Source organism: Microdochium trichocladiopsis (genome assembly GCF_020744255.1).
Source record: "Microdochium trichocladiopsis strain MPI-CAGE-CH-0230 chromosome Unknown B0I36scaffold_8, whole genome shotgun sequence".
Taxonomy (NCBI): Eukaryota; Fungi; Ascomycota; class Sordariomycetes; order Xylariales; family Microdochiaceae; genus Microdochium; species Microdochium trichocladiopsis.
The window spans coordinates 1,679,351-1,707,137 of NW_025763551.1; the positions used below are offsets into that span (position 1 = coordinate 1,679,351).

The following is a 27,787-nucleotide window of genomic DNA, read 5'->3' on the forward strand; positions in this document are numbered from 1 at the left end:
ATGTCCCGTTTCCCAGATGCTTCGCCGGACGGACGTGGTTTGGAGCTTCTGGTCCCTCAGTTAGTGACAAGACTACGACAGAATGGATACGGTCGGTATATTCTTGTGGCAGCTGGGGTATGTAGCTCATGCTCTGCTCATCCAGTGTACCACCTTTGCGGGACCGGGATGCGAGACGGCCGCAGTTTTCTGCTCTTTAGCCGTGGCGGAGGCGGCGACCGACCACGCAGACGGCTGCGTAGGATGGCGATATCCACACGCTCTAGTATATACCGCTCGTGACTATCATATCAGGTAGATGTTAGTCCAAATCTATGTCCGCCTGCGGCTCACGTGTTAAAATATAGGCGTCCACTTACTTTTCCATGTTGATGTCGTCGGCCATGGCTGTTAACAGACATTTGCGTATGCTACAATTGTGGCTGTAGCCCACCAGGGAGTGGCCGTATGACGATGAAGAGAGAATAGACCAGAGTAGCATCCGCTTTCACGTATCCCAGCATACATACAGCCTGTGATGCTTGAACGCAACTTCCATTTCGCTATAAAGAGATCCTATGCGCGGCAACTGCCACAATCTTGCGCATGATAAGCTGCAGCTCGAGGAATTCACCATGGCTAGTTCCATCGATCTTGCCCCTGAAGAACTCCCAGCGTCCCTCTCCGTTTGAACCCTTGTTTGATTCCTCATGAGGTCCTTTCCTTCGGCCACGGCCACCACCCAGGTAGTGGCATATCATCAAACAGGATGTTGAAGGCGTCTTCTGGATCCTGATGATCATACTCATAGTACAATTCTTCCACGATGTCGGAATCTGGCCTGGTGCTATAAGCGCAGGCAAACGAGATGCCATTCTTCTTGAGCTCGCGAGCAGGCCTAAAGAGATTGATATCGCTGCATTCCTCGAAGAAGACTGTCAATTCTGCCACCCATAGTGGTTCTTCCTCGACAGAAGAACTTTTTATCTCGCCAGAGCCAACTGTCTGTTGCTTTTCGGAATGTGTTGAAGATAAGTAGTATATCCGGGCATACGGCCAGCCCCGATCTAAATCAGATCCCTTTGGCAACGTACTTGGCATATAGCTGGCTTCTCGGTGGATATTGTCAGCCGACCAGAAGAAACCCTCACGCATAAGTCGTGGTAGGTCCCTGGTGCGGAGACGGAAAAGTGCTTCCCAATTGCCTTCCCAGTAACAGCCGGGAGGTGGTTCGCTCAGCACAATCGGTGGGAAGAATTGAAAGTCGGCGTGAACACTATTCTCTTTCCATTCCGGTGCATCGTAGAGTCTCTGTCTTGATGGCGGCGTGGAGTCCTTGCTCGCAGGTGGCGGATCTTGTTGCAGTCGGCGCGTCATTGTCCGTATTGAGGTGTTTAGGTGAGGTGCCAGACAGTGCATCGGTGAAGAAGGACAACTGCGGTGCTAGGAAGTGCCCCTGAAACACTGCCCGAAAGCTGTGTCAGGGAGAGAAGACCGAAGTCCATCAAATCTATCCAAATCATTTAAAGAGGACGAGGTATGGTATTGTTGTCATGCAAAAACTCTGTTCTCGGGCCGTGAATCTCGCTAACATGATCCAAGGACTACCGTAAATCGGTACGTGTAAGCGAGCCGCAGGTCGCCAGTCGCTGTCCGCTCCACCAACGAGCAAGCTATGGTTCGAATGGATCAGCCAGACCTGGCTGGTACCCTCTGGTTGCTCGTGCAGTTTTTGGGCAAGCATATACAAAGCTCGACAGTGCTGTGAAAACCCCTTCTACAGCTCGATCGGCCTCTTTCTCCTCGCCTTGGCATAATTCCACAGCGCGAGTGGCAGTGCAATGAAGAGCAACGCCGCCGACGTGCCCAGCATCACATGGCACAGAACCTCCTGCAACGTCTGCGTGCCCTCACTGCTACTGGCAACATGTCGCTGGGTCGCCCCAAGATGCGCGAAGCCATTTGCCGCATCAATGACACCCGCGGCTGCTGGCAGGTCGATCCACAGCCCGGCGTCGTCGTAGAATGCTCCTTGTCGTCGTCGTGCCGGCATTGTTTTCCGCAACTGGCTCTTTCGTAGTCGTGATTTCGGTGGTAGAGGACGGAGCGCCTAGCGATGCGGCTCAGGGAAGCTCTCCAGGTCGGGAATGAACACCGCTAGTCGAGGCAATCTCGTTTCTGTTCTTCACAGATCTGCTGCCGCGTTGTGGTGGCCGTCTGGCTTTCGGAAGCGGAAGGGCGCGTTCTCATGCGATCCGTGCGGACGTCAAGCAAACGTAAGCTCTTGTGTACGTTCTCCAAGGCAAGCGGAGCTTTTGTACCTCGAAAGATAAAATGAACGCGCAGAGGTCCAGAGGCTCAGAGGTCAGAGGCTTAGTGGTCAGAGGTCCGGAGGTCCACAGGTCCAGAGGTCAAACACCCTCTGACCCCTCTGGCCTCTCTGCTTCCCTCTGTTTGCAAATTGCTAGCATACCTCTGCCCGGCATGTGCAGTGCAGTAGTCCGCTGCTTTCAGGTGCAACATTGGCGTTGAACCGCTGCCGGTATTGAGCAAGTGTCTCACTCCCAAAGGAGATCCCCGCAGTCTGGTCGACAAGGCGATTGGTTCGCTGCGCGTTATAAGCTTTGGCGAGATGTGCTCCGCAACTCTACCTACATCTGTGACGGTATGTTTCGGGGACAATAGAGCCCTTGTACGTAATTTACGGCTTGCTTGTCATCAGGCTTCGGAAAGTGAGGTGTCACGAAGCACTCGGCTTCCATCGGACAGCTTCGATCTAAGACACTTTTGTGGCAAGGGCGCCTCTGGAATGTCCTTGCGGATATCACAACCTTTGCAGTGTGCGCAACAGGAGACTGCCAAATGAAAATGGTGGTGGGTATCAATTGGAGGAGGAACTTATCTGAAGCTCAAGAACAACCAATGCATCCGCTCCCTAACCTTCCCCAGGGTTGATATTCCTCCGCTTCACCAATCTCACCCATCGGCGGCGCCGCCACTCGCCTCTCTTGCCGTCATAGTCCTCACCTTCCTCCCACGACGGACCAACTTTGAGCTTATCCTTTGCCTTCGCGGTGGTGTCTTCAGCAATTCCTACGAGGTCTTTCGACTTCTCATCGTAGATATCGTACACCCACCTCTCGCCCTCTGTCTCGATCTCTACTCCAGTAATGATGCGTTCTTCAACCCACTCGCGACTCCATAGATCCAGGGCCCATTTCTTCTCGCTCCACTGCCATCCTGTGGGCGGGAGGACGTCTTCAAAGAAGCGTGTACCTACCGGGCGCTCACCAGACACTCGCTGGGGCGACATGGGATCGTGCGGATAGGCACTAAACAACCACGGTTCCCATTCCCCCGCGCTGGAGAGACGCTGGAGCTCAAAGATCTCAACCTCCCTGGTTTCCGGTGCACCGTCCAGGATGACGTCGGTCTGCACCCACTTGTCCATCCACTTGAGAGCCAAGACTTGCTGGGGATGCACATGCGTCTTGTGTACTGTTTCGAGGTGTTTTTGCATTGTGGGATGGCCCGCACATATCGCGACCCATCCTGTTGTCAAGAAGATGAATCGATAAGGGAGCAGCCGTCCGGCTATGCTCATGACCAGGCAGGCTCCCGTGACAGCCACGAAGAGCGCTGTGCTCAATGCCTCGTCGCTAAAGTTTGTTCGCGGAACCACAAAGGATGCAATGGCGTCGTGAGCCTGTGAGAAGTCTTCCATGCTGTTTTGCAAATCCCGCATGTTGCGGAAGAAGTCGAGACTGAGTTCCTTTACGGGTTTGACTGTGACAGCCGGGGCCAGAGGGGGTCCATGAGGACTGTAGCCGATGGCCTGGTCGCTAGACAAGCTGAAGTCAGCGGCGGGGTGACGAGCCACGAAGTAGGGCACCATGATGCCAAATAGTAGTATGGTCAACGGAACGAGCGGAAGAAGGAACGGGTCGAGACACAGGAATGTGTATATGGCGAGGAGCGACATAGTGTGTGTTGGTGTCTGCCACGAGAGAAGACGGGCGACCTTGGCCTGGAACAAAAACACCACTCCAATGCGAGCGTTGAGGCGCCGGAAGTTGTTTGACATTGTCTGGAGATTGAAGTTTGGCTTCTCGGCACGGGCGTGAATCCCCGGCTGGGCGCCATCGTCAGCGTCGCCCCCTTCTAGCACCTGGGCGAGTAGCTTTTCCAGAAGCCGGTCCTGTACGCCCGCCTGGAGGTTGGCCTTGTCCTTGAGCGCAGATATTCGACCCCGAAGTCCTTTTCCCTTGGTCGGCGTGTCGACCCCGGACGCCTCCGAATCGCGCATGTGGGAAGGCGACGGAGAGGGGGACCGACCCTTGTCCAGACGGATGACGGGTATTGGGTCGTCACGGTTGACGAAGACGTCCGAGACGCCGCCATTGTCCATGATGGTGGTCCTTTCCGTGTGGTGGTAGACTGTGCGGTGGTGAAGGGGGCAAAGAGCCCCGGTACACGTATGACGACGTTATCGGGTCGGCGGCCAGGCAGGTTACAAGAGAGCTCTGTGTATGTCCCAAGTGACTGGCTGCCCGGAAGCTTTGAGGGGTTCCGTAGGCTGACAGCTACTATAAAGTCGAGCTGTGTAACGTGAATGATCCCCAGGCCAGAACTGTCGAGAGCACGATGTTTGCACCACCGGAGGTGAAGATCACATGTCCACAGTGACCTGCCATTGCGATGGTATGCCAGCCGATCAAAACAAGTGGGGCTTCAGCCTAGGCAAGCGCAATGGAGCCGCGCTGTGCCGACATCATCGGCGGGGTGCCTTGCACCTTCCCTGCAACCCAGGCCTCAGCCCGCACAGGGCGGCCTTGGAGTGGGGGCCCTTAGCGCTGTTAGTGCTGTGCTGCATCGCCATCGAGCTTGGAGCTTATCCAGAAATTTTGTTATCGATCTCAACCACCCGCTCGCTCCACGCTGCAGTTGCCAAAGCACATCAGCTCGGAGCTGCACTCACTGCTGGACTCCGGACTCTGGACGCTCAAGAGGTGCAACCAACTCACAACCATGCCAATCACAATATTAAAGCCGGCACCGGTGGCCCCAACGGGGGCATTTCTCGCCAGCGCCAGAGCTCACAACGATTCGGCCTCCGATTCGGATTCAGATGGCGGTGCGGACGTAGACGGCGACATCTCAATGGGAGGCGGCAGCCGGCCCAGCAAGCGAGCACGGACAACAGCAGAGGATGCAGCAATCGTCACTCCCGGCGAGATCATCACAGAGGACCCCCAATGGATGAGGTCAGTGTGCTCATCGCGCAGCATTTTCCTCTGGTGCCATCATCACTAACCCCACCGCCCAAACGCAGAGGTCACGGCACCTACACGACATCACAACCACCTGCAATCGTCTCCTCCGTCGCCGGCACGCTCGCAAAGACCAACAAGCTCCTCTCCGTCCGGCCGCTGCGCGCACGCTACACCCCAGAGATCGGCGACCTGGTCGTCGGCCGGATTGTCGAGGTGCAGGCGAAGCGGTGGCGCGTGGACGTCGGCGGCTCATTACTCGCCCAGCTACCGCTCTCGGCCATCAACTTGCCCGGCGGCATTCAACGGCGACGCACAGAGACGGACGAGCTGCAGATCCGCACCTTCTTCTCCGAAGGCGAGCTCCTGGTCGCCGAGGTGCAGCAGCTGTACGGCGATGGTGGAGCGGTGCTGCACACGCGGTCCCTCAAATACGGCAAACTGCGCAACGGCGTGTTTGTTGCAGTCAGCGGCACTGGCGGCGGCGGCGGCGTGGTCCGCGCCCGGCGGCAGGCCTTCACGATAGACATCACCGGCGGGTCTGCCGGCGCCGACGATGCGGAGAAGGTGGACGTCATCCTGGGCGTCAACGGATACATATGGATTAGCAGGCACATCGAGGGCGAGGGCGCAGCCGCAGAGAGCAGCGGACCAGGCATCACGCGGATAGAGGAAAGCGTCGGGCTCAATGTCTACTCGAGCCAGAACGATCCGATACCCATGAGCATGATGCAGGAGATAGCGCGAATTCGGGGCGTCATTGAGGCTCTCGTGGAGAATGGTCTTCGGGTAGACGAGGACATGGTTGTGCGCGGTTACCAGGAGGCTGTGGAGATGGCGAGGGCAGACGGCGACAGCGAGGACACACTGTACCTCGGTGGTGAGAGAGGTCGCGCTCTCGCCGCTGCGCTTGTTGCGCGGTAGTCTAGGGGGGTAGATGGAGAGATATGAGAGTAATTCAAATGCACGGACAAGAGACCAACGTGAACTGTGTGGCGCACACGCTGCCAGTATCTCGAGATATCCTTCGTAAGCAATTAGGTTGAGGTGAAAATCAACCGTCGATAACCGGTCGGTCAGGGCGTGACCCGACAATCTCCACGCTTCCATAACCAGCTCGTACGTCTTGATCCCGTGAAGCAAAAAAAAAGAAAAGAAAGCCATATAGTCATTGTCTTCCGCTACTTGACCACATTATGTCAAATTCGCTCAAGGCACAGCCGTTAATAAGGAGTCGCCACCGCGTCGTCGATCATAAAAGCATCTGCCTGATCGCCACGCCCACCGAACCCAGTCCGACTCCGAGTCCGAGGTATCTGCCCCATCCGCGCGCCGTGCCAGGGCTCAAATCAGTAGCGACTCCACTTGACGGCGAACTGCCAACACGAGTAGGGGTCCAATCATCCTCGAGGTCAGGCCCAGAGTCTGGGTGGGTGGGCCCCCAGGGCAGCTCGGCGTCACGGCCGCGCTGTCGATGTCGGACATTATGCGAAGACGTACGGACAGCAGTCGAGGCGTTGTGGTTTCACACTCTGGGCAGGGAGTTTACTTGTTCCGTTCGATCAACTCATGAGGCAGCTGGAAGTGCAGGTAGGAACAGTCGAGGTGACACGTTGGCGACGATTACAATGTATTGACATCGTGTTAATGTACAAGGAGAGGGTTTTAAAACGAACGCGGCAGCCTTAATCGAGCTGGCTTCAGGACAGGTACTTATTCTTCAACAAGGCACCGTAGGTCAGGCTCGTGTAACCCGAAACGAGTACCAGGATCCACCTGAGCAACGTACCTTTGGCGGACGCGCCACCCAGCCCAAAAAGCATCCACAGCCAGTAGCTGAGGCCCTTTATCTGGTTGCCGTTCCGGTCAAAGTCGGGCCTCTTGTTGTTGATCCATTGGTACTGCTTCCAGGCCGCCATGTCGTATGGGACGTAGCGCGCCCGCAGAAGGTTCTCCATCCACCCTGGGGTTTCCACAACAGTGCGTCGGTGTGTAAAAGTGTCAAACGAGGAGACGCCATGGTAAGCACCAGTGCCAGACTCTCCAACGCCACCAAAGGGCAGAGTGGGGATGGAGCCGTGCATATAGGAGTCGTTGATGCTCGCACCACCAGAGGTAATGCCGTTCAGAACTGTAAGAGACGGGATTGTTAGCTGACGTCCTCGCTCAAGGATTGTGTCTCAGGAATACTTGCTCTTGTCGTTCTCGGCCTTGGACCCAAATGTCATTAGAGACAGAGGGGTAGGGTCGACCTGGTTAGCAAGCTTGATGGCATCATCCAAATTGTCGAAAGGCAGAATGGACCAGATGGGGCCGAAGGACTCATCGACCATCATCGGGTCCTCGATGGAGTCAACAAGTACGGCGGTGGGCGCAATGAACAGGTTATCACGGTCTGTCTCGCCACCCATGACAATCTTGCCCTTGGTGCTGTCGAGCATCTTCTTGATTCTGTCGAACTGGCGGTGGTTGACGATGCGGGCGTAGTCGGGGCTGTTGCGGGGCCCCTGGGGGAAGAATTCCGCGACGACCTTGTTGATGCACTCGATGAAGTAGGGCACCAGATCCCGGTGAACTTGAACGTAGTTGTGCGAAATGCAGACCTGACCAGCGTTCAGGCACTTGCCCCACATCAAACGGCGGGCAGCCAGAGCCACGTCCGAGGCCTTGGTGATGAAGGCCGGGTTTCTGCCTCCAAGCTCGAGTACCACAGGGGTCAGGTTCTCGGCGGCCCTCTTGTAGATGATGCGAGCCACGGTTGGGTTGCCGGTGTAGAAGATCTTGTCCCACTTCTGGTCAAGGAGGGCAGTGGTCTCTGGGATGGCGCCGTTGACGACCTTGAAGGCGCTGGGATCAAGGTAATTCTCCACGAGCTCTCTAAGGACCATGGCAGTGGCCGGAGAACTCTCCGAAGGCTTGAGGATGGCAGTGCATCCGGCCGCGATGGCACCGATCAGGGGCGCAACGCAAAGCATGAACGGGAAGTTGTAGGGGCCAATGATGAGGACGGTACCGATGGGCTCCTTCTTGATGCGGGGCTTGAGGGCGGTCATGGCGAGCGGGTAGTCGAGGTTCTTGTCGTCCTTGACCCAGGTCTTGAGGTTGGCGATGGTGTTCATGATGTCGGTGGTGCACATGCCGACCTCGGACATGATGGCGTCGATGGGAGGCTTGTTGAGATCCTTCTTGAGCGCGGCCTGGGTCTTTGCCGTGATATCTTTGAGGCCCCAGTAGAGCTTGCGCAGCTGCTTGAGGCGCCACTCGACATCCTTGGTCTTGTTTGTGCGGTAGGTGGCGCTGACCTGCGAGTATGCTTTTGCGATGTCGTCGATGGGAGTGTGCTCGAAGGGAGCAATCTTGATGTCGGCCATGGCGGCTGAGAGGGGGGATCTGATCCCGCTGCGGCGTGCGATAAGTTGTTGAGAGAAGACCGAGTGACGAGGAAATGCGACTGGTGACGAAGGGCGAGCTATGGTGTGGATAGCGCCAAGGTGTTGGACAAGCTGACCGGCGCAGGAGAAGGGACGAGACGGGGAGAAAGGGAAGCGAGGGCGAAGAGGGACAAGCTGTGGGATTGGACGTGCCTAAATGCGACAGCAGGACGGACTGCGCTCGACCTGATGGACCCTTGCAGGGGGAGAGTATCATATCATCACCACCGCCCGCCACGGGGACGGGGAAATCAGACATGTGCTTGCTCGCTCCACTGCCACGAGCAGCAGCAGCGACGAGGCAATCGGGGCAACCGGGCCCCGGGCTGCCGTGCGGAGCTCCTTCCCCACCCCGCCCAAATGCGTAAAGTGCCTCGGCGCAGGCCGCACGCAGCTCCAAGGTCGCAGGGACCTGCAGCTGCAACCACCACTCAAGGCTGGCGGACCATCCCTGCCATGCGGTCCTGATACGTACACTGAGAAGGTGGTATCATGGCTGGCGGAGGGGGCGAGGGTCTTTCTCTTTGCCTTCTGATCATCGGAATCGTCCTCCTGTAGTCATCGCAGAAGCCGACACAATGTTCTCTCTGCAATACCGTCTAGAGCATCGCGCAGCGGGGACTGGCTACGCTAGCCCAGCCTTGCGTTCCCGTCACTATTCTCGCTGTCTGTACAAGGAGCCGATTGCATCTGCGCGCCCGTTGGAGGCGTGCAGGTGACAGGGTACAGTATATATCTCGCGGAGGCGCTACGGGAGCCTCGGTTCCCGGGTCGCCACTGGGATTGGACGCAGGTCATCGCCAGCACTGGGGCAGAGACACGGAACGTTAGGACAAAGCAAAGGCCCCTGGATCTGGCTGACACGCAAAGCCCGACGCTAATGCAATGTGCAGGACCTCGTTCTTCCACGGCTGTCCTCGCATTCGCACCAAATCCGCCACTACACATCTCATGGTGCACCAGGCTGACCAACGTCAGGCTCCGTATTGGCATCTCGGCAGCCGCTCAGATAACCTGGCTCCTATGGGTGCGGTGCGAACGTTCTTCCTTGAGATCAAGCGTGTAAATCGACAACCATGCAAAGTCGAAACAACGGGGGCAATGAAAGATCTGGTCCGCTGCTAGGATCCAATGGCCGCTTTTACGTGCAGCATCGCTTGGCGTCTCAGCAGGAAGTCATCGCGAAGCCCCAGCACTTTCCAGACCGCGAGAAACCAGACACTGAAAGCATCTGTATTATGTAAGCCGCGATCGCAGGGATAGGCCTCGGGTCCCGGGTAGGTTTATCGGCAGCCCTAAAAGAGCTTATCGTTATCCAGGCGACGTGCAGACCCGCGAGCCTGGCCCGCCCGGTAAGCTGGGCGCCCCACACCACTAGAATTGCAGTGTGAAATGTTCAAAAATGCACGAACTTTTCTGAGCCCGCAGGTCCTCGCACTGAAGCCGCAGCCAAGAGAAACCCCCCTCCACCAGACAAACCGCAGCATCGCGACCACATACGCAGGATAATCACTTCTTTGCGTTCTCAACATCAAACACCACCTCCCCACCGAAGCAATGGCTCCCGTCACCGTATGTACCTGATGTCTTGACATTTACCGCTTTGCTGTTGGCCCAGTCTCTCCCCCCTGGGAAAATGGGTGCATGCCTCTTTCGCGCTCTCTCTTGGAAATATAGAGAAGCGAGGCAGAGGCATGCTCCCATGCTCAATGGCGGCGAGATCATGGCGTGAAACAGTAGGCTAAGTCAGATTTGTTTTCCCCCCGGAACAGCAGAAGAAGACCGGCAAGCAGGCCAAGACCACGAAGAAGTTCGTGATCAACGCCTCGCAGCCCGCCAGCGACAAGATCTTCGACACCGCCGCCTTTGAGAAGTTCCTCCAGGACAAGATCAAGGTCGATGGCCGCGTCGGCAACCTCGGCGACCAGATTGAGATCAAGCAGGTCGGCGAGGGCAAGGTCGAGATCACCGCCCAGAACGAGCTCTCCGGCAGATACCTCAAGTACCTGTGAGTATACATAAATGCTGCCTCATCATGAGGTGGAACCTCCCCCATACAATGCCAAAACGGAAAGACTGACCTTTGTCACCCCTCACCCTCCCTACAGGACCAAGAAGTTCCTCAAGAAGAACCAGCTCCGTGACTGGCTCCGCGTCGTCTCCACCTCGCGCGGTGTCTACGAGCTCAAGTTCTTCAACGTCGTTAACGACGAGGCTGATGAGGACGACGAGTAAACTTCGCCAAAATCTCTCTCTCTCTCTCTATCGCAACACAGACATGACACCACAATCACGAGGCATGACGATTGCATAAGGAACGAACAAACAAAACTGGCGAGGTTTATGGTTTCGGAGCAATGGGGATTCAAGGGCGTTCTTTTGTCGGGTCTGTCATTCCCTTTCCGAAAGGACAGGAATGGCAGGGTGTCTAGAGGGAACATACGTCTCCACGTCTAGACGTATGGGTATTAAGACACGTCGACCTCTTCGCGGATATTGGGGGAGTGCCGAGTAGGCTTTCCCCGGGTCTGCTGAGGCTGGTTGCGACAAATACAACTTCTCATGAAGCTAATTGCTTCGACTCAAAGTCAATCCGCCTCTTTTCTCTTACCACGCAAATGTGATTATCATGATAGTTATGTGATGATTCGCGAAACGCTGCTGAAATGGGGTCTCTCTATCAAAATTTGCAAATGCCGCATGCTGTCTATCGAGGCGCCATGCCAGGCGATCCTGATTTTCGCCTTTCTTCAAAAAAGTCCCGCTCACGCGATAGTCCGTTGTCCACCACCCTGGACCGACCATCCGCCACCTCCTTTGTCTCCCATTGGGGTCCTCATGCCCAAACGCCCCTCCCAAAATCAAGGCAACGTCCTCATGATGCCCTCAAAAGTGAGCAGCGCCATCGCATTCGCCGGGAACGCCCTCAGGAAGCAGGGCACAAACCCCCTCCAGAACCCCCTCCACCCGCCGGCGTCCCTATACACCGCCCGCGCGGCCCTGGCCCAGGCACCTCTGCCCTTACCGAACCTGCTCTCCCCGTCCCCCAGCCCCCCGCCCAGCGGGTCCGTCATGATGCGCTGCTTGACCACGTCGCTGGGGTAGCTCGTGATCCAGAAGACCTGTGCGGATAACCCCCCAGCCCAGAAGTTGACGGCGGGAGTGCTGAGGCTAGTCTTGTCCCGGAGGACCCCGGAGAGGATGTCGTACGAGCCCCACCAGAAGAAGAAGAAGCTCCGGAAGAGTAAGGTGGCCGACAGGCCCGTGTACACGCCGCGGACGCCGTGGTGCGCGTAGATCTTGCGCAGGCAGTCCAAGGGCCCCGAGTACAGACGCCCGGACTTGGCGGCCGAGTACTGGATCTGCAGCCGCGCCTTGATGTGCTCGACCGGCGCGGCGATGAAGCTCACCGTCGACCCGGCGAGGATGCCCGCCAGCCCGTGGCCGTAGGCCGGGAGGTGTGCTGTCGGTGACGCTGCTACTGATGGTGGCTGCTGCTGCGTTTGTGGTTGCGGGTGTCGTGACGACGGTGGGTGCTCTGTGATCGCCGCCGGCATTATCCTCCCCAGGCTGGTGGTGGTGGTGGTTGGCGGACTGAACACATGCTCCGCCAGCAGCCGCCGGTAGACCGTCAAGCTGCCCATCATGATCGAGTCCATAAACATCCACCCCACGAGCGGCGGCGTGGCGCCCTTGTACAGGCCCCTCACGCCCTCATTGCGTATCGTCTGGCTCACGCACTGCAGCGGCCCGCTGAACCGCGTGCTGTCGGTGGTCTGCAGCCGGACCTTGATTGTGTCGAACGGGTGGCCGACCGTGAGCTTTGCTATCCCGGAGAACACGCCCGCCACGAAGCCCTTGTAGTTTGCCGGGGTGGCGGGTTTCTGGGTGGTGGTGGTGTTGTCGGTGGTGGGTGCGGGCGACGACGACGCCATTTTGGAGGGAGGGGATGTCGGTGGGTGGTGCTTGGGTATTCCTGTTGCCATTCCCGTTCTCTCCCGTGCTTGGTGTTCACGGTGTGTGTTGTGATCGCCGGATTGTAGACCGCGGGTGTCGGGGGTCGGTCGAAGTAGGCGAGAGCACGGAGCTCACAAGATGGAGGGGCAGCTTACTTGCGAGTCGCTAACAGGGACATGAGAGATGGTGAGGGCACATGGAGTACTTCAGTGGACTGTTGAAAACAAGACAAAGTCTGGGGAAGGCTCTGGGGACACTGCGGCAACGAGGAAGGCGGAGTGATGGAGAGATTGGGTCGATCAATCAGAGATCTCACGTCCCCGGGGCCGACACCGGGAAGCAGACGTCCCCGACTCTGGAAGGGAAAATGTGCTACATCACCACTTGGCTGCGCCGATGCAGGGACTCGCGCCGGGGACAGGTGCACGGCTCCGGGCGGCCATTGTGGGGTTGAGAGGGGCGCTAGGGCGTGCTTGTGTCCGTCTAGCGTGCCGGATCAGCAGGGGTGCTGCCACAGTTGCAGGCATGGATACTTTATTCACTGGATATTCCACATTCGCGCAGCGTCACGCACATCGGGTCTTCATGGACTCTCCGTTATATCGACCATGTCACATTACATGTATTCTACTCTCGTTGCTCAGCTCCCGCTCGCCTAGAAGGACGCCTCGGCGAGATTGCTCAGGAAGTTGCCATCCTTGAACGGCACATTGGCGCTGCCGAAGTCCGTGTTCTGCAGCGCGTCCCGAGCGGCCTGGGTCATGCTCTCCCACGCGACGAGGGGCTGCTCGCCGCCCTGGGTGCTGGTAGTGCCGAGCTGGTGGTTGACGGGCCAGGTGCTGTAATACTGGATCTTGGGGCGGGTGCCGCTGAGCTGCAGCCCCGACGTCTCCGTGTCGAAGCCGCCGTGTGCCGAGGTCGAGATGGCAAGGATCGTCGGGCTCGCCTTATTGACGTCGTCGAGCCAGACAATGGCCGACTCCCAGTCGTGGCGGTGGCCAAAGCCTGGCGAGGGCGAGTCCTTGGGCCAGTACCAGCCGTACATGATGGCGTAGCGCCCGTTGTACGCAGTGCCGCGCGCATACACCTGGCCGAGGTTCTTGGCGCAGTCCCCGTTGGACGAGCCGGAGGTGGAGAGGCCGCCGCTGTTGGGGTTTGTCAAGTCGGGTCAGCTCGTCCTGCTCTTGTTTCTCGAATCGAGGGGAAGCTTACCTGGTGTTGCCCTGAGCGTCGACGGCAGGGAACGGGACGCAGCCGTTGACGACCTTGAGATAGGGCTGGTAGCGCAGGTACGCGCTGCCGACGGCGCCGGCGGGGACGGTCTGCGGGAAGCCGACGACCTTGTCGTGGTCAATGACGGCGCGGGTGGCAAGCTCGGCGACGGGGGCGGAGTGCACGCCGATGGCGGCGGCGACGAGGGCAAAGGCGGTTGAGACTCTCATCTTGTTGTTGTTATTGTTGAGTATCTGGATTAAACACCACGACGTTGGGTATAATGAAGCGAATGAAGGGACGTGGGTAAGGAATGAACACCACGAAGTTGGGCATAAGCGAATGAGGGGCCGGGCGCGGGTGAGGACCAAAAGACGGTCGTGGGCACCGCGGGAAGGAGCGGATCGTCCTTTATACCTCGTGGGCAGATCGTCAACATGGCGGCGATGTCAAATAAGTGCGTGCGTGCGTGCGTGCGCAGTCCTGGAAACCCCCTGCCTTCGTCTGAAGCAACCCCCCAACGTCATCCCAGCAACAGGCTGTCATATGCGCTCTGCAAAACCGGCATCTACACCCCAACGACAGCAATATCAAGAACTCCAAGAGCGTGGCACACAGGGGTCTGCGTGGCTCATGCCCTTGAGACCGGCACTGCGCGGCCAGACCCCTGGCCCATCACCCCATCTCCGTCAATGCGCTCGCGGCCAGGGTGCCCCTTCAACCCTGCACTCCTGCTACCCATCCGAATCCCAAGTGCCAGCGTCGTGGGCGGCCCCCCTGAAATGAAGGGTGACTGATCGTGACTCGTGGCGACCATGCGCGACACTGCATAGGGTGGCTGTGTGCATGCCTCAAAAAGGTGTCCAAGTGATCATGTATGCCAGAAATGTATGCCGGGCGGGCTCTGGCTTGTGACAGAATGGCAGAATGCGGCAGGTACCCGCATCTGCATTGCTGTCAACCGTCAACCGTCAATCGTCGTCAATCGTCGTCGTCGTCAGTTCAGGTCCAGCGTCACATCGGCCAGACAATGAAGCAGGTGGTAGGTATCCTGAGACCCAGGCCTGGGTGCCTTTTCACTGGTCGCCGGCAATTCTCTTCAACGGCCGCTACCCCAAATGCACATGTCCGATCGGGGATGGGCTGGGCCGGGGTTCCGTCTCCTCGTCCCATCTTCCACTGAGATCGCATACGCAACCCACGTTGCTGCCGGCAGACGGAGAAACCAGCCTTTCATCCGTGCTTTCTCCCTTCCCTCTCGTTCCGTCCCTAGATGATGGCGGATCAAGTATGGTCGAAGGGGAAATACATCAAGTAGCCTTGTCGATTCGCAAACTGCAGACAGCGCCTTAGTCCAAGCAACCAAGACACAACCCACCCACGTGGGCAAAACGAAGAACCGCATAACAAACGTCCACCAGCCCTGCCACAAAAAAATGACCAGGATCACACTGTCCCACACACACACCCATCGAGGCAGGCAAAGACGATCGAGAAAAAGTGACCGCCAATTTCTCATCCCGACTTGCAAAGACTCGTCCCCGCGGATTGATTGGTTGTATCCACACCCAGCCACGTGGCGTGTCTCTGAAGAAGCCCGGCTGCTTCTTCGCCTCGACCAAAACGGACATGTCAACCCAGACAAGACTAGTCCCGGGGCTCCCAATCTCGGAATATGGTACAGTGATACCTCTGAGTGATAATGCATAGTTGTGCTTCGAGACACAGCAAGGTACTAGTGTAGTATACAGCGCACCGCGTTGATATGCCGTGCGCCTTCACGCAGTATGCCTTCCGGGGCTTTTCGCAAGTTCTCGACAACACGCTAGTGATGTACAAGGTGCAGCGGCGGCCGTCGAGGGGCTCGACTGTGGTTGTAGATCCCCTTGGTTCATCGGTCCCGCGCGCCCGTGGCATGCGAGGCCTAGACTCCCGCTCCCTGGCACAAAACACCTTTTCGAGATCCCACGATGGGACAAAGTTTTAGGTAAATCTGTGCTTCATTCAATAAAGACTATGTGAAATAAACGAAGAAAAAAAAAGAAAAAGGAAAAGGTTTTATATAGTAGTCGGGGGTATAAATCTAAATTACTCCCTGCCTGGGCTCCCTCCCTCTGCGCGCTCGCAGTCGCACTTCGAGCGTTTGCTGCCACTTCATCCGGCACAGAGATGGGAGCGGACAGGGCGAGGGATGTCTATGTAGTAAGGATTCAGAAGGGGTATTTTATTGTACGTGAAGTGAGCCGTAGTCCGGCCAGAGAAAGGACTGAACCTTGCCCCCCAAAAAATTGCGAGAAAGCAACAATAGCAAGGGTTCAGGAACCATCGGGATTCGAGCTGTTTGACCTCTGGAGTAATTCCTGACTTCGTGCCTGCCTGCCTGCCTGCCTGCCTGATGGCTGTCTGCGCATTGTGACCCAATGTTTTGAATCTGTAAGAAAGTGGATGTTTGATTTTGTTCTGGGTGTTTCCAAGTTATGTACAGCTTTGTCTCGTTCGTATGTGGTCGTTTCGTATGTCTCGTGGAATTATGTCCTATCTCCTCTCCTGGTCGTGGCAAGCCTAGTCGTTTAAACATTGCGTCGTGTCGACGACAGCCAGACTTCCATTGTCAAACAACCAGCCTACCAGTGCGCTCTGCTCATTCGTGGCCAAAAGCATACGCCCTGGAAGGCTGTGGGCTCACGGCACCGCTGCCACTCGCGCTAGGAGTACCCGAGAAGTAGCTCTGGTCAATCCGGAAGATCCAGTCGAGCTTGTCCCGCTCGTTGCGCGCCGCAAACAGCCAGGTGTTGTCTGTCCCATAGATGGCAAACACGCCGGCCTGCAGACGCTCGTTAAGCCCCCCAAGTCCCCCGCCGGTGTTGGAACCGCCCCAGATCGACGAGATCAGGCGGCCCGACGCGGTACGGCGATGGCCCGGGCGATAGGTGGAACCAGCGGTCGAGCCGGCCGTGGAGCCAGCCACTGAAGCAGTGTCTTCGTTCTGATGGTCGCCCTGCTGGCTACCGTGCTCATCATCGTGGCCGTTGAACATGGCGAGAATCTCGGGCTGGCTGTCGACGCGCGAGTTGCGCAGGCTCACTATCGCAACCTCGTCGCCATCGGTAGCATTGTGGATGTGCATATATGGCCGTCGGACCTCGACAAACCGCTTGACCCATTTCGACTGGTCGTTGTTAGGCACCAGCAGGTAGCCACCCTTGAGAACCTTGGGATTCTTGGGTACCCGCAAGATGGTCGCGATCAGCCTCGGAGGCTCTGTGTCCTCAGGCGCGATTCCGTCCGCAGGAGGAGCCGTGTTTGACGGGCTCAAGATTTGAGGGATGGGGTCCGGATGTCTGACCCACAGCTTGATGCACTTCCTGAGAATCTCAGCTTCATGTTCATCGTACTCTGGCTTGTCAGCTTCTGCTTCCGTCTCTGCTCCCACTGCAACCTGTTGGTCGTCTGGCGTGGCCTCGCCTTCGTTCGGTGACATGGGCCGAGAGGCTGACGGTCCACCCTCCAGTAGCGCATCGATCGAGTCGGCATCGTCATCTCGAGCTGGGTCGGGCTGTTCCGGCTCGTCCGCTTCTGCACCAGCTTCTGGCACCTCCTGCGTCTTCGTTGGCGGCAATCCAACTCTCTTGAGGAAGAGCTGTGCAGCCCCAATCTCTGCCACTCTGCGCTTCATCTTTCTTGCGCCGAGGTAGTCGCTGACTACCGAAACACCTCTCGGGCGCCAGTTCGTCAGATTCTCCTCGCCCTTGACATAGTCATGCTGGCTGTTCATTCGCCACAAGTCTCCGGCCCTCTTTATGGGCGCAGGACGCAGGCTCAAGGTATATACTGCCGACGAGGAATGAACGATCCTCACATGTTGCCATAGCGAGGAGAGCATCGACTGCTGCCGGATGTACGATCTGCCAAGGATCTGACAGCAGAACTTGGTGGAGAACCGCATTGGCTCGGCGAGCTTTTCAGACGTGATCTCCCAGGACAATGTCATCTGAACCTTGTACTTGTCGGCAGTGACACGATCGAGCAACAACGAGCCGTGCAAACTGGAGTCCCATTGCCCAGAAATGGTAATGCTCCGGGTTCCATTAGCATTGCGACGGAATGAGGGTTTCGCGCTCAACCGTAGTGGTATCGCTGGAGTAGGCGAGCCCATATCTGGAGTCTTGCCAGCGTGGTCAAGCAGCTGAACGTTGCCAACCTTCATCGTGCTAATGTCGTCCCACGGAAGTGCATCGCCCGAGCTATGAGTCATGTTGACGGCAATACGACGCTGGAGACCTTGATGGAGCTGGAATGTGCCCGAGTCTAGCTCACTTGTCTGGGTGACCTCCACAGCCACGTACTCGCCATTCTCGTCGAGCTCCAGGATCTGCACTCTCGAGAGCAGGTCGTGCTTTTCCGCAGTATAGAACTGGGTCTCGTTGATGCGTGGCACTTGAGGTCTGCTCGAGGTCACGGGAGCGTCGCGCATCTCATCCCAGCTCAGGAGCTTATCAAGATGCATCGATGACACGTTGGCAAAGATGCCAACTCGGAGGGTGACGTCTGCGGGCCCGAATAGCGGCACGCTCATGCTATGAACACTGTCGAAGCGGACGGGACCTTCGTCGAAATCTCGAATCATCTGCGTCGTGGTGACACTGTCCTCAGAGACGCCAGGGATGTAAAGCTGAGCATGAACGTCTGTACCTTCTCGCTCGGGGAAGCCAATCAACTCGTGCATGACCACATTGTACTTGAGCGTGCTGGAAGGGGCCCGGGCGGTCGATGGCTCCAGGGAGAGCTTGATCAGACCAATGGCTTGGTAAGTGTGCGGCGAAAGCACTTCCAACGTAAAGTCTTGCACCCGGCTCTCGAACACGGCCTTCAAGGGCACATCGACCTCGCCGATAAGAGAGTACGCCGGCATGCAGGTCTCAACAAAAGGGTTGTCCAGCTTGAAGTGCTGGCTGTATTCCGGCTGGTCGAGATACTGATGCATCTGGCGCATCTGGCGAACTCGGTCGTGAAGCTTGTCCAAGCTCCATAAGCGAATAACCGAGTGCTTGTAGTCAATCACGCGGACACCAACGCATGGCTTCCGTGCTTCGTCAAGGGCAACATCTTCACCCTCGCTCACAACGTCATTGAGCACCATATCGTACGAGGAGCACCGCGCATGACCCTGGTCGATGACGGCGAACTGGAAAGAGACGTTCTCGCCCAATTCTTGGCTCATGATCTGTGCCTCTTTCAGAGTCGCTGCGTGTTGCAGCACAGCCTCAGCCATCCTGACGGAGTGTCGGCTTCTCCAGTGATCAGCAGCACGCTTTGCGCGAATGATGTCTTCGTCCGTAAGCTTGGGTTTCGCTTTCGGTCGCTTGAAGGGATCCATCCGCTCAATCTTGGCCTCGTACTCCTTCTTCTGTTCCTCCAGCTGACTCTGCAGCTCCGCTTTGAGCTGAGTCAGTGTCTCCTCCATCTTGGCCTTCTCTTTTTTGATTTCCTCGACCTCGATGTTGGCGGCCTCGGCACTCTTGAGCTGCTCCTGAACCTCTTCCTTTCGCTTCTCCAGCTGCTGCTGAGCACTCTCGCGTGGTTCTTTCAGGTCCATCATCTCCCCAGTCTTCGGTGTTGAAGGCATGGTCAGTGCCGTGTCCAAGGACATATTGTCCATCGTACCATTCGACATGTACTTTTCCCGGATCGCGTAGGATGTGTTCGAGTCATCGTCGTCCTCGCCATCTCGGTCGTTGACACGCTCAGCTCTCGCACGCTGCACGTCCTCAAAAAGAGCGTTAAGCTCCTCGTCCGTGAGACTTTGCAGGTTCTTGTCGGTTCCCAAGATGGCACCAGCGGCCTCTCTCCGGGCAAATGACCAATCCGAATCCTGACCGTTGCGCATTGGCATGGGCGAGTCTGGTCTACTATCGCCAAAGTCGGAGCCCGCCTTGCTGACTGTTCTTTCGTGGCCGGGACGTGTCGGCGTACCTTCCATAATGCCTTGCAACTGGCTCGCTGTAAGCGACTGCCGTAAAAGGCTCTGCCGTTGCTCGTCACGCTCTGCTTTGGCCTCCATGGGATGGTTGAACCGGAAGATGTGGAAGTCTCCGAGAATGACCCGGTATCCAGAGTGCAGGCGGGTTGGCTCACTCGTCCTGCGGCCGTTGACCATGACAGATGCGCCTTCATTGGGAATCACCATCACCGTGCCATCGGCCGAGTTTTCGAAAGAGCAATGGTCGTGAAGGATCCGCGTGCCGTTCAAACGGATATTTGCTGTTTGCTCAGAGTTCGACTCGACGTTGCCGACCGTGGTCTTGCCCGGTTTCAGGTTGTACACCAGGCATTCAGCTAGTAGTGGATCGTCGGACAAGTTGACAAGATGAGGCATCTTCTTGGGTGTTGACATGCCGATGAAGCCCTTTTCGATGCTGATTCCAAGCTCTTCGAGCGCAGCCTCACGCTCCTTGTGGATCTCCTCCGTCTTGAGCAGTTTCTCCTCCCAAGTCTGGTTGAGATCCGTGAGAAGCTTCTCGCTCTGGCTAAGTTGCTCTGCGATTTCTGCTTTGGAGACTTTCTTGACGGTGCCGTCGGCTTGCGTGATGCTGACAATCTGCTTCTCGAGCGGCGTGCCTTCCGCATAGACCTCCTCCGGCGGCACGGCAACGCCGCCAGGTCCCGTCGAGCCACCGCCAAGCTTGCCCCGCAGGAGCGCCAGTTCCTCTTTGAGCTCTCTAATCATTCTGGCGTTGGCGTCTTCGTTGACCACGGCGTGGTTCTTGATTCGCTTTGCCGAGTCGGCGTATCGAAGCGTACTAAGTGTCTCGTCGTAGTTGATGTCGGCCGGACTGATGGCCGCTATCATGGCTGTCATACTGTTACCACCAAGTGAGTCCTTGAGTAGCCAGGTGAGCACACTGTCACGATACGGGACTTGGCCGCCCGCCGTGCCCTTTTTCTTCTTGCCCGTCGAGAGATCTGCGAGGGCTGCAATGACACGACCGAGGGTGGACAGGGATCTGTTGATTTCCGCGCCTTCCTTCAAACGCGCACCCGTGGCACCAGTCGAGGTCGCACGTTCGGAACCGGCCAAATCGACCAGACTGATCTTTGCCTGCTTCTCCATTTCCATCTTTGTCTCCAGGTCCATCTTCTTCTGCGTCAGCATCAGTGTGAAAACCGCGTGACTTCGACTGGACGTTTCGTTCATGTTGGTCGCAGCCACTGTTCTCGCCTTGTTTCCCTCGTCCATCAGGTTCTCGATTTCTTGGAAGCTGCTGACCACGAGCTTGGCGAGATCTTCGACATAAGGGCCGGTCGACGGATGCTCTCGGACCTTGAGGTTGCCCTTAGTCGACGGGTTCAAGAGATCTCGGACGCGCTCGTTGTAGATTTCGAGATACGACACTTCGACTGTACACCTCGTCGTCTTGTCCTTCTCGAGCTCGTTGATCTGCTTGAACATGTCCTGGCAAATCTTGGGGATGATGCCGTGCTCCTTGCCATAACCCATCATCGAGTAGGACTTTCCCGAACCCGTCTGGCCGTAAGCAAAAATACAGTTGTTGTAGCCCCCGAATGCATTTTCGAGGAGCGGCTTTCCCAGATCGTCGTGGAGGTTGTCTTGCCCCGCATAGCTTGGATCGGCCTTGTCGAAGGACCAGTAAGACCTGTCGAACGCAAAGGCCTTGGGACCGGCATCTTTCGCGCCCTTGCCAGCGGCGTCAGGTGGTGTCGTCAAGACGGTCTGGTTGTTCTTCATTTCGACAATACATTTCGCCCCCCTTTCTTTCTCTGTACAGTACAGGATCCCATGTCAGCCATCTGTTGCTCATAGCCACGCCGAACTAGCGCCGCGTTTGAGCTGCCGAGCCGCAAAGAAGCTGTTCCACCGCCAAACACGTCCTCAAGCCAGGGGTTCATGCAGTGCTTACCTCTGCTGTTGAAAGGCCGACATCTCACCACCACCTTGATGTTTCCTCCACCAGCGGGCGGCATGCTGGGCAACGTCTGTGGGCTGCCCCAGGCCGCCGGGATAACTTGTGCGCTACCAAATTGTTGTCCTCCGATGCCCCCGTGGGAACATGCGGGTGTCGCCAGAAGCTAGCAGACACAATATCACAGCGTATTCGCCGTCCGGGTCGCGGTGCGGCGGTGTCGCAACTTATCGGCCTCCCCAAGTCGTGTCGGAGGACAAGCGTCTAAATACAGATGAGCTGGGCGTTTTGGCGTCGCATGTCGCCAGCCGTGCTCGGCGCTCTGGTCGATCGAGGCTATTTCGTTGGTGCGCCACGGCGATGATGCGCAGACCTTGTCGAGTGTTTAAGCCGTCCTTCGGTTGCCGTCAGCGTCCGCTTCGTGGTAGACGAGCGAGAGGTCTCGCGGTCGAAGTAGCGGTCGGGGGGAGGCCACGCCGGGGATGTGGTGGTGTCTGGCGGGGATGGCGCTGGTCCTCCGCAGCTCGGCCTTGTCGTGGACAGTTGTGCAGGCGGGCGCGAGGTTTGAGTTGGTGACCGGCCAGTCCTCGTGCCGGGTCCGTGGTTGGTTCTTTTTGTCGCGACAAGAGGACGGCCAAAAAAAAAGACGTCACGGGCTGTCTGCTTTGAAAAGGGCTGTTTTGGGGGGGTTCAATTTGGCAGGCCGCTAACGAGAGCGAATGCTGCCTTGTGATTCGGTCAGCTGCAGCTTTGACGGCCGGACGCGGTCAGGAAAGGGTCTTGGGGTGTCGCGCCCAACCAACCACGCCTGCTTGCATGCATGTGCCAATTTCCCCACGCTCATCAATTCAACGGGGTCCCAGCCAGGCCGAGCTACTGGCCAACGGCCGTCTGCACTTACACACGCGGCAAAGGTACATGCCACAACGTCCCGCTTAAATGCTCGCTCTCATGCTCGATCGTTGTTCGGCAAGTATTACTTCTTACATTTAGGATCCGCGTGGATTCCTCAGGTTTCCGTCTTAATTGATGCGAGGTGACAAATTATCCCGTACGCCTGGAAGCCCAAAGTGTTGAGGGCCACTCCTGAACATTTGGTTCTACACAAGCATTGGGGGTTTCTTCATGTATGAGAAGGGAAGTCTGCATCTAGACATGTAGCGTCACATGCCGATTGAGTCGAAATATTGGTATAAATAAGAAGGATTGCCGATATATTTATTCTATGGCTTCTTCTAAACAAAAGGGTCCGGCTCGGTAATCTGAGCTGTAAAATCACCCGAAAAGAAAATGGAAAACTTGAAAATTTTTCAATTGTTTTTTAAAAAAGACTGCTTGTCCTTATCCTTGACGGTAAAACATCAGTCCGAGGCGGGAATGGCTGCTTCTCTGATTGCGATGTTGTTAGATAACGTAATCCACAAGTGGGTGAATCACACAAGTGGATGAATCAGTTATCGGGTACTCGTACGACAATATATAAGTCAATTCAACCATAACGCCTCAAATCAATTCAAACTATTCGGAATCCTCTTCTTCAGAGGCAGATATAACTTTCTGACACGTACGAGCATTATGCCCGGGCTCGCCGCAGACGCCACATCGTCGCGCGCGCGTTTCGGGCCTCCTCGTACGACCACTCTTCTGACTCGTTTCCGCTATTAACTGCTGCGTCGCATCGATTTGAGCCTTCAAATCCTTTACCTGATCAATCGTGAGGGACCCTCCTTTCTGTAGCTGCTTTCTTTTCGTACGACGACGGCGGCTAAGGCGGTCATTTGCATCTCGAAGTTCGGCGAGCTCTTGGCGTATAAGGTCCTGCTCGTGTACCATCATTATAACTCCTTTTTCCAGCTGCCGTAGGCTCTCAACAATGGACGACGGTGAGCTATTCTGGTGTCGTATGATGCGATTTTTAATATACTTCGTCTGCGATTCGGTCTCAATTGGGTTGTTCGGCGTCTTTGAAACCCATGGGGGTGGTAGTCCAGCAGAGGAACCAGGTGGTGTCGGCGTATGAAACTTCATATCTAGCTGCGAAATCACATAATTCGGGTCGTACGGTACTAGGCCTGTCGCTCTAAAGCCTGCCTGGATGTTTGATTTAGTCATTGCAGCGTTGTACACCTTATAAAAGGCTGGGAGGAAGTCCTCCTTTGAAACGTGGGTTACGTACGCCCGCATTAGACCTTCGATTTCTTTACCGTACGCCCGTTTCAGAGGTCCAAAGCACCTAACATCGAGAGGCTGGAGCTTATGCGACGAGTGAGCAGGCATACAGAGCGTCACAATGTTCTATTCCTTACAGTAGAGCTCGAAATCGACCGAATAGTAGCTCTCGTAGCCGTCGAGGATAAGGAGGCGGTAGGTACCCTTCGTACGACTCTTCGTATGGAAATCGAAGTGTTTTACCCACTCTAGGCCTCTCTCGTTCGTCGTCCAACCGTTCTCTGAAAGCGCGATTACCTAGTCGGGCGGTAGGGGGCTATTTGCGGTCCAGGAGTCGAGGTGGACCTTCCCGGCGAAGATGATATACGGCGGGATTAAATAGCCGTACGACGCGATACCCTAGATTACTGTAACCCATTCCTGATTCCCTTGTTGTACAGCTCTTGGCTTCCCACGTCGATCGGAGGTTGTAACGACAGTTTCGGCGGAGATTTTACCTATCGCGAAGCCCGTTTCGTCGAAGTTATAGATGTCGTCATCGTGGATCCCGTATTTCGCGATTATGTTTTGTACGAGCTTAAACCACGCGCGATACGCGTCTGGATCTTCGCAGAGGACTCTCTGGTAGTCGATTCTTCGATTAAAACGCGTACGGAGCTCTGGTCGTCGTCGTACGAAGTTTGAGGCCCAGTTCGTTCCGACGCGTGGCGCGTCGCGCACGCGGAGGAGTCGATCCGCCATTTCTCGAACACCACCTAACCGCGGTGGAAACGATCGCGAATCTAGGTCGATTATATATCGTACGATACTGTCCTCTTCGTACGAGGTCAATTTCTGGCAAGGTGGTCGGATATCTTGTTGCGCAGGTCGGCCGTGTTGTCGTCGTTGGAGGGTTGAGAAGGATACATTATAGATCTGTGCAGCCTTTCGTACGCTCAATTCTGGGTTCGATTGAAGCGCATTTAGCGCGAGAACTAAATCGCTTTCATTTGATTGTCGTACTATAATTATCGGTGGAGAAAAGGGGGAAAGAAGACAGCCTGTACGAAAGTGGCGGGGGACTGATTCATCCACTTGTGTGGTTCACCCACTTGTGGATTACGTTACACATACATACAATTTTCTGGTCTCAGATGCTATTTCATCTAGCGAGGAGTAAGGACAAACTGTAAATGTAGTTGGCCTGGTTTTATTTGAACCGTACTATGCAAATGCAAAGTACGACAGCTGAGAGTTAGCCGAGCTGCAGGAATAGGTCGTGCTGGACATGCCGTAGAAAAATGGAGATAAACAACAACACGTACGAGCACAAGCACACGAGGAAGGCAAAGTGAGGAGGCAGATAGGTCGATTTTTCTTTTTCTCTTTTTCTTTCTCTTCTTACGAGATATACCTGCACTACGGGACGTCTCACAACAAAATCATGTTTGCACATAGTCGACCAAGAGACCGACAAGATTTGATTAGCTCACAGTCTACATTCAATTTATTTCAAACCGAGATCTCTCTCGAGTTGACCCTTTGTGGTAGAGGGATAGAAGTCCTTGTGCTCCTTGAATGTCTTGACGGCCAGGTCTCTGTCGACCTCGTTGAGCTTCCTGAACAACGGGCGAACGAACTTCATCCGACCTACACACGACACAAGCTCGACGACGCCAGGAATCTCACTCTTGTCCCCGGCCTCAAGTGCAATCAAGTAATAAGCAGCCTTGAGCTCGACGTTCTTGGACGAGCTTATGCTGTAGGTGGTGCCAAGAAGATGGGATCTTTCCGCGCTTAGCGGCTTGGAGAATTTCTGGACCGCCTGCAGGAAAACAAGGGTCTGGTTTGCTGTGAAGGACTTGATATCTTCTGGTTCTGGCTTGAAGGTCTAGTTGATGTATGTCAGCGCATCATTCCGAGCGAATGTTCAATCGTGTGGGACATACCTCGTCCTCCCACTTCTTGGCAAGGGCCAAGCAGCTGTCAACGTAGGCAGTGTTGAATTCGGGCTTGGGCGGCAGGCCAGGCTGATAAAATCGCTCCTCCCAAGGAATGCCAGCAATCTTGCTCTTGATCTCTTCGTTGCCGTAGTTGTTGAAGAAGTCAAGGAATGTCTGCTTGAACTCGAAAGAGTCCAGCGACTTACGAGCCCACGTCTGGAAGTAGTGCGGAATGAACTTGTCGAAGTTCTCTCTGCCAACCAGTCGGTCCAGGTAGTAAAGGAAGTGGAATCCCTTCTCGTACGGGATTGTGCTGAAGGCATCCTCAGGGTCGACACCCTTGTGGTTGATGATGAGCTTTGTGAACTCGTGCGTCTCGCCAAACAGCTTGACCGAGTCCTCTGGAATGATGTTAGAACGCGACAAGCGGATTATTGAGGTTATGCTTGAGACGTACCAAGCGCTTTCCAGCCAATAATGGCTGAGAAGTCAAACTGGGGCTCGCCATGGATGGCAGCTCCAATGCGGCGTTCGAGGTACGTGGTCCAGCCCTCGTTGAGCCAGCTGAGATTTTCATTAGCTGGTGTGTCCAAGAAAAGAAATTGGGCCGCAAGAACTTACAAGTGCTCCCAACTAGCACAGCCAACCAAGTTGCCACTCCAGCCTATTCGTGAGAGAATCGTTGTCAGTGAAGGAGCCACCACAAATATCAGGCGTTCCGAAATAGACGTCTCAAGCTTGCACAACCACTGCCCCTAGCTCGCGCGTACTTACTGTGACTCAGCTCGTGGGCAATGACATCAACATTCTGGCGGTCGCCGCTGATAATGGTAGGGGTCGCAAACGTGAAGATGGGGTTCTCCATGCCTGCAATAAGACGATTAGCTCGTGCTCAAGTTCCGTGCTTATGACATGAGGACTCACCTCCGTAAGCAAAGCTGGGAGGCAGTACAAGCACATTGTACTCTCCCCACTGATAATCGAAAACCAACTTCTCTGCAACATCCAAGAACTTGTCCATGTCGTCCTCGAGCTCCCACTTGGCCCCTTCGAGCGCCTCGGGGCCGCATGAGACCACGGAGCGCTTGCCAATAGGGGCAGTAGCGAGGTCACCAGATGCTAGCGCGAAGAGGTATGAGGGGATCGGCACCTTCTGCTCGAAACGATACACGTTGGATTCGCTGCCTGCTGCCTCCTTGACAGGGACACCGCTTGCCACAACCTGCAGGGGCGAAGTTATCTTGAAGCTAAAGGTTGACTTGACGTCTGGCGTGTCCTGGCAAGGAAAGATGGACCGGGCGAGGATCGCCTGGCACTGGGAGTAGACGTAAGGGTGCTTCTTGTTGCCGGTCTGGGCTGGGGTCATCCATTGGAGACCGACGCACTTGGACGTGGTCTGGAGGGCAATGTCGAGCTTGACGAGCTGGCCCTGCGCAGCGCCTTCAGGCACGGCAATGTGGAGTGGCTCGCCATATGGCTCGACGCGAGACTTGACCTCCCACTTGGAGCTTGCAGCATCCAGCTTGACCGAGGCAATGTCCAGAGCATTGGTGTCGAGGATGATCTCGTTGCTCTGGCGGTCCGTCAGGGACTCGAGCTCGAGAAGGACGGAGCCCTCGAGCCGCTGCTTGTCAAAGTTGACGGCAAAGTCGACTGAGGTGTGGCGAACCCGCCAGTGGCCATAGTTGGCGAGGGTGTTGGGATCACGGGTGGCCATGCTGGAGGTGCTGTAGAGGCGGCGCGGCGAGAGGGGGACTGCAGCTAGTGGTGAGGCTGAAGCTGAAGCGGAGGCCAAAGCGCGAGATTGGGCAGCCGTTGCAAAAGACGGGCTGCGGATGGTGATTTGGAGGCTGCGAACTGCGAGGCTGCCCCTCGTGGCGAAGCTTGTGGTGGTGGTGGTGGTGGTTGTGCCAGCAGCACCCCGC

The 27,787-nt window shown here is 56.2% G+C and overlaps 10 protein-coding genes across 10 annotated transcripts; 2 read left to right on the top strand and 8 right to left on the bottom strand.

Annotated features, from left to right (window-relative positions):
• Nucleotides 1-539: 539 nt before the first annotated feature.
• On the bottom strand, nucleotides 540-1,105 carry B0I36DRAFT_330090 (uncharacterized protein). Its single transcript, XM_046154798.1, has one exon. It carries the CDS (start codon nucleotides 1,078-1,080, stop codon nucleotides 688-690), a length of 393 nt encoding a protein of 130 aa, XP_046009418.1. The 5' UTR covers nucleotides 1,081-1,105; the 3' UTR covers nucleotides 540-687.
• A 1,729-nt stretch (nucleotides 1,106-2,834) lies between these two features.
• Nucleotides 2,835-4,634, bottom strand: B0I36DRAFT_330093 (integral peroxisomal membrane peroxin-domain-containing protein). Its single transcript, XM_046154799.1, has one exon. The coding sequence runs from the start codon at nucleotides 4,385-4,387 to the stop codon at nucleotides 2,915-2,917; it is 1,473 nt and encodes a 490-aa protein (XP_046009419.1). The 5' UTR covers nucleotides 4,388-4,634; the 3' UTR covers nucleotides 2,835-2,914.
• A 373-nt stretch (nucleotides 4,635-5,007) lies between these two features.
• On the top strand, nucleotides 5,008-6,173 carry B0I36DRAFT_248844 (putative 3; the record flags this gene model as incomplete). Its single annotated transcript, XM_046150418.1, has 2 exons — nucleotides 5,008-5,243; nucleotides 5,312-6,173. The coding sequence occupies 2 exons, from the start codon at nucleotides 5,008-5,010 to the stop codon at nucleotides 6,171-6,173; spliced, it is 1,098 nt and encodes a 365-aa protein (XP_046009420.1).
• A 776-nt stretch (nucleotides 6,174-6,949) lies between these two features.
• On the bottom strand, nucleotides 6,950-8,620 carry B0I36DRAFT_376041 (aldehyde dehydrogenase; the record flags this gene model as incomplete). Its single annotated transcript, XM_046160420.1, has 2 exons — nucleotides 6,950-7,380; nucleotides 7,444-8,620. The coding sequence occupies 2 exons, from the start codon at nucleotides 8,618-8,620 to the stop codon at nucleotides 6,950-6,952; spliced, it is 1,608 nt and encodes a 535-aa protein (XP_046009421.1).
• Nucleotides 8,621-10,237: 1,617 nt separating this feature from the next.
• On the top strand, nucleotides 10,238-10,915 carry B0I36DRAFT_352102 (60S ribosomal protein L22; the record flags this gene model as incomplete). The annotated part of the gene is made up of 3 exons (XM_046157081.1): nucleotides 10,238-10,252; nucleotides 10,453-10,688; nucleotides 10,756-10,915. The coding sequence occupies 3 exons, from the start codon at nucleotides 10,238-10,240 to the stop codon at nucleotides 10,913-10,915; spliced, it is 411 nt and encodes a 136-aa protein (XP_046009422.1).
• Nucleotides 10,916-11,541: 626 nt separating this feature from the next.
• On the bottom strand, nucleotides 11,542-13,080 carry B0I36DRAFT_376043 (mitochondrial carrier domain-containing protein; the record flags this gene model as incomplete). The annotated part of the gene is made up of 3 exons (XM_046160421.1): nucleotides 11,542-12,143; nucleotides 12,276-12,564; nucleotides 13,057-13,080. The coding sequence occupies 3 exons, from the start codon at nucleotides 13,078-13,080 to the stop codon at nucleotides 11,542-11,544; spliced, it is 915 nt and encodes a 304-aa protein (XP_046009423.1).
• Nucleotides 13,081-13,141: 61 nt separating this feature from the next.
• B0I36DRAFT_330099 (putative NPP1 domain protein) lies at nucleotides 13,142-14,332 on the bottom strand. Its single transcript, XM_046154800.1, has 2 exons — nucleotides 13,850-14,332; nucleotides 13,142-13,782 (listed from the first exon to the last, which is right to left on the bottom strand). Exons 1-2 carry the CDS (start codon nucleotides 14,077-14,079, stop codon nucleotides 13,293-13,295), a joined length of 720 nt encoding a protein of 239 aa, XP_046009424.1. The 5' UTR covers nucleotides 14,080-14,332; the 3' UTR covers nucleotides 13,142-13,292.
• Nucleotides 14,333-15,117: 785 nt separating this feature from the next.
• B0I36DRAFT_330102 (uncharacterized protein) lies at nucleotides 15,118-15,507 on the bottom strand. Its single transcript, XM_046154801.1, has one exon. The coding sequence runs from the start codon at nucleotides 15,478-15,480 to the stop codon at nucleotides 15,199-15,201; it is 282 nt and encodes a 93-aa protein (XP_046009425.1). The 5' UTR covers nucleotides 15,481-15,507; the 3' UTR covers nucleotides 15,118-15,198.
• Nucleotides 15,508-16,351: 844 nt separating this feature from the next.
• On the bottom strand, nucleotides 16,352-21,969 carry B0I36DRAFT_155265 (kinesin). The gene is made up of 2 exons (XM_046148585.1): nucleotides 21,769-21,969; nucleotides 16,352-21,628 (listed from the first exon to the last, which is right to left on the bottom strand). The coding sequence occupies exons 1-2, from the start codon at nucleotides 21,830-21,832 to the stop codon at nucleotides 16,491-16,493; spliced, it is 5,202 nt and encodes a 1,733-aa protein (XP_046009426.1). The 5' UTR covers nucleotides 21,833-21,969; the 3' UTR covers nucleotides 16,352-16,490.
• A 3,457-nt stretch (nucleotides 21,970-25,426) lies between these two features.
• B0I36DRAFT_249090 (leukotriene A-4 hydrolase) lies at nucleotides 25,427-27,579 on the bottom strand (the record flags this gene model as incomplete). The annotated part of the gene is made up of 6 exons (XM_046150446.1): nucleotides 25,427-25,810; nucleotides 25,869-26,263; nucleotides 26,320-26,426; nucleotides 26,484-26,526; nucleotides 26,637-26,729; nucleotides 26,787-27,579. 6 exons carry the CDS (start codon nucleotides 27,577-27,579, stop codon nucleotides 25,427-25,429), a joined length of 1,815 nt encoding a protein of 604 aa, XP_046009427.1.
• Between the last annotated feature and the right edge of the window lie 208 nt (nucleotides 27,580-27,787).

What these genes read in the sequence shown, in the direction of transcription:
- B0I36DRAFT_330099 (XM_046154800.1), bottom strand. Translation starts at nt 14,079, where the DNA reads ATGAGAGTCTCAACCGCCTTTGCCCTCGTCGCCGCCGCCATCGGCGTG. An exon ending in GACGCTCAGGGCAACACCAG is followed by an intron (nt 13,783 to 13,849) that starts GTAAGCTTCCCC and finishes AAACCCCAACAG; the next exon opens with CGGCGGCCTCTCCACCTCCG.
- B0I36DRAFT_330093 (XM_046154799.1), bottom strand. Translation starts at nt 4,387, where the DNA reads ATGGACAATGGCGGCGTCTCGGACGTCTTCGTCAACCGTGACGACCCA.
- B0I36DRAFT_330102 (XM_046154801.1), bottom strand. Translation starts at nt 15,480, where the DNA reads ATGTCCGTTTTGGTCGAGGCGAAGAAGCAGCCGGGCTTCTTCAGAGAC.
- B0I36DRAFT_330090 (XM_046154798.1), bottom strand. Translation starts at nt 1,080, where the DNA reads ATGCCAAGTACGTTGCCAAAGGGATCTGATTTAGATCGGGGCTGGCCG.
- B0I36DRAFT_155265 (XM_046148585.1), bottom strand. Translation starts at nt 21,832, where the DNA reads ATGCCGCCCGCTGGTGGAGGAAACATCAAGGTGGTGGTGAGATGTCGG. An exon ending in TCGGCCTTTCAACAGCAGAG is followed by an intron (nt 21,629 to 21,768) that starts GTAAGCACTGCA and finishes TGTACTGTACAG; the next exon opens with AGAAAGAAAGGGGGGCGAAA.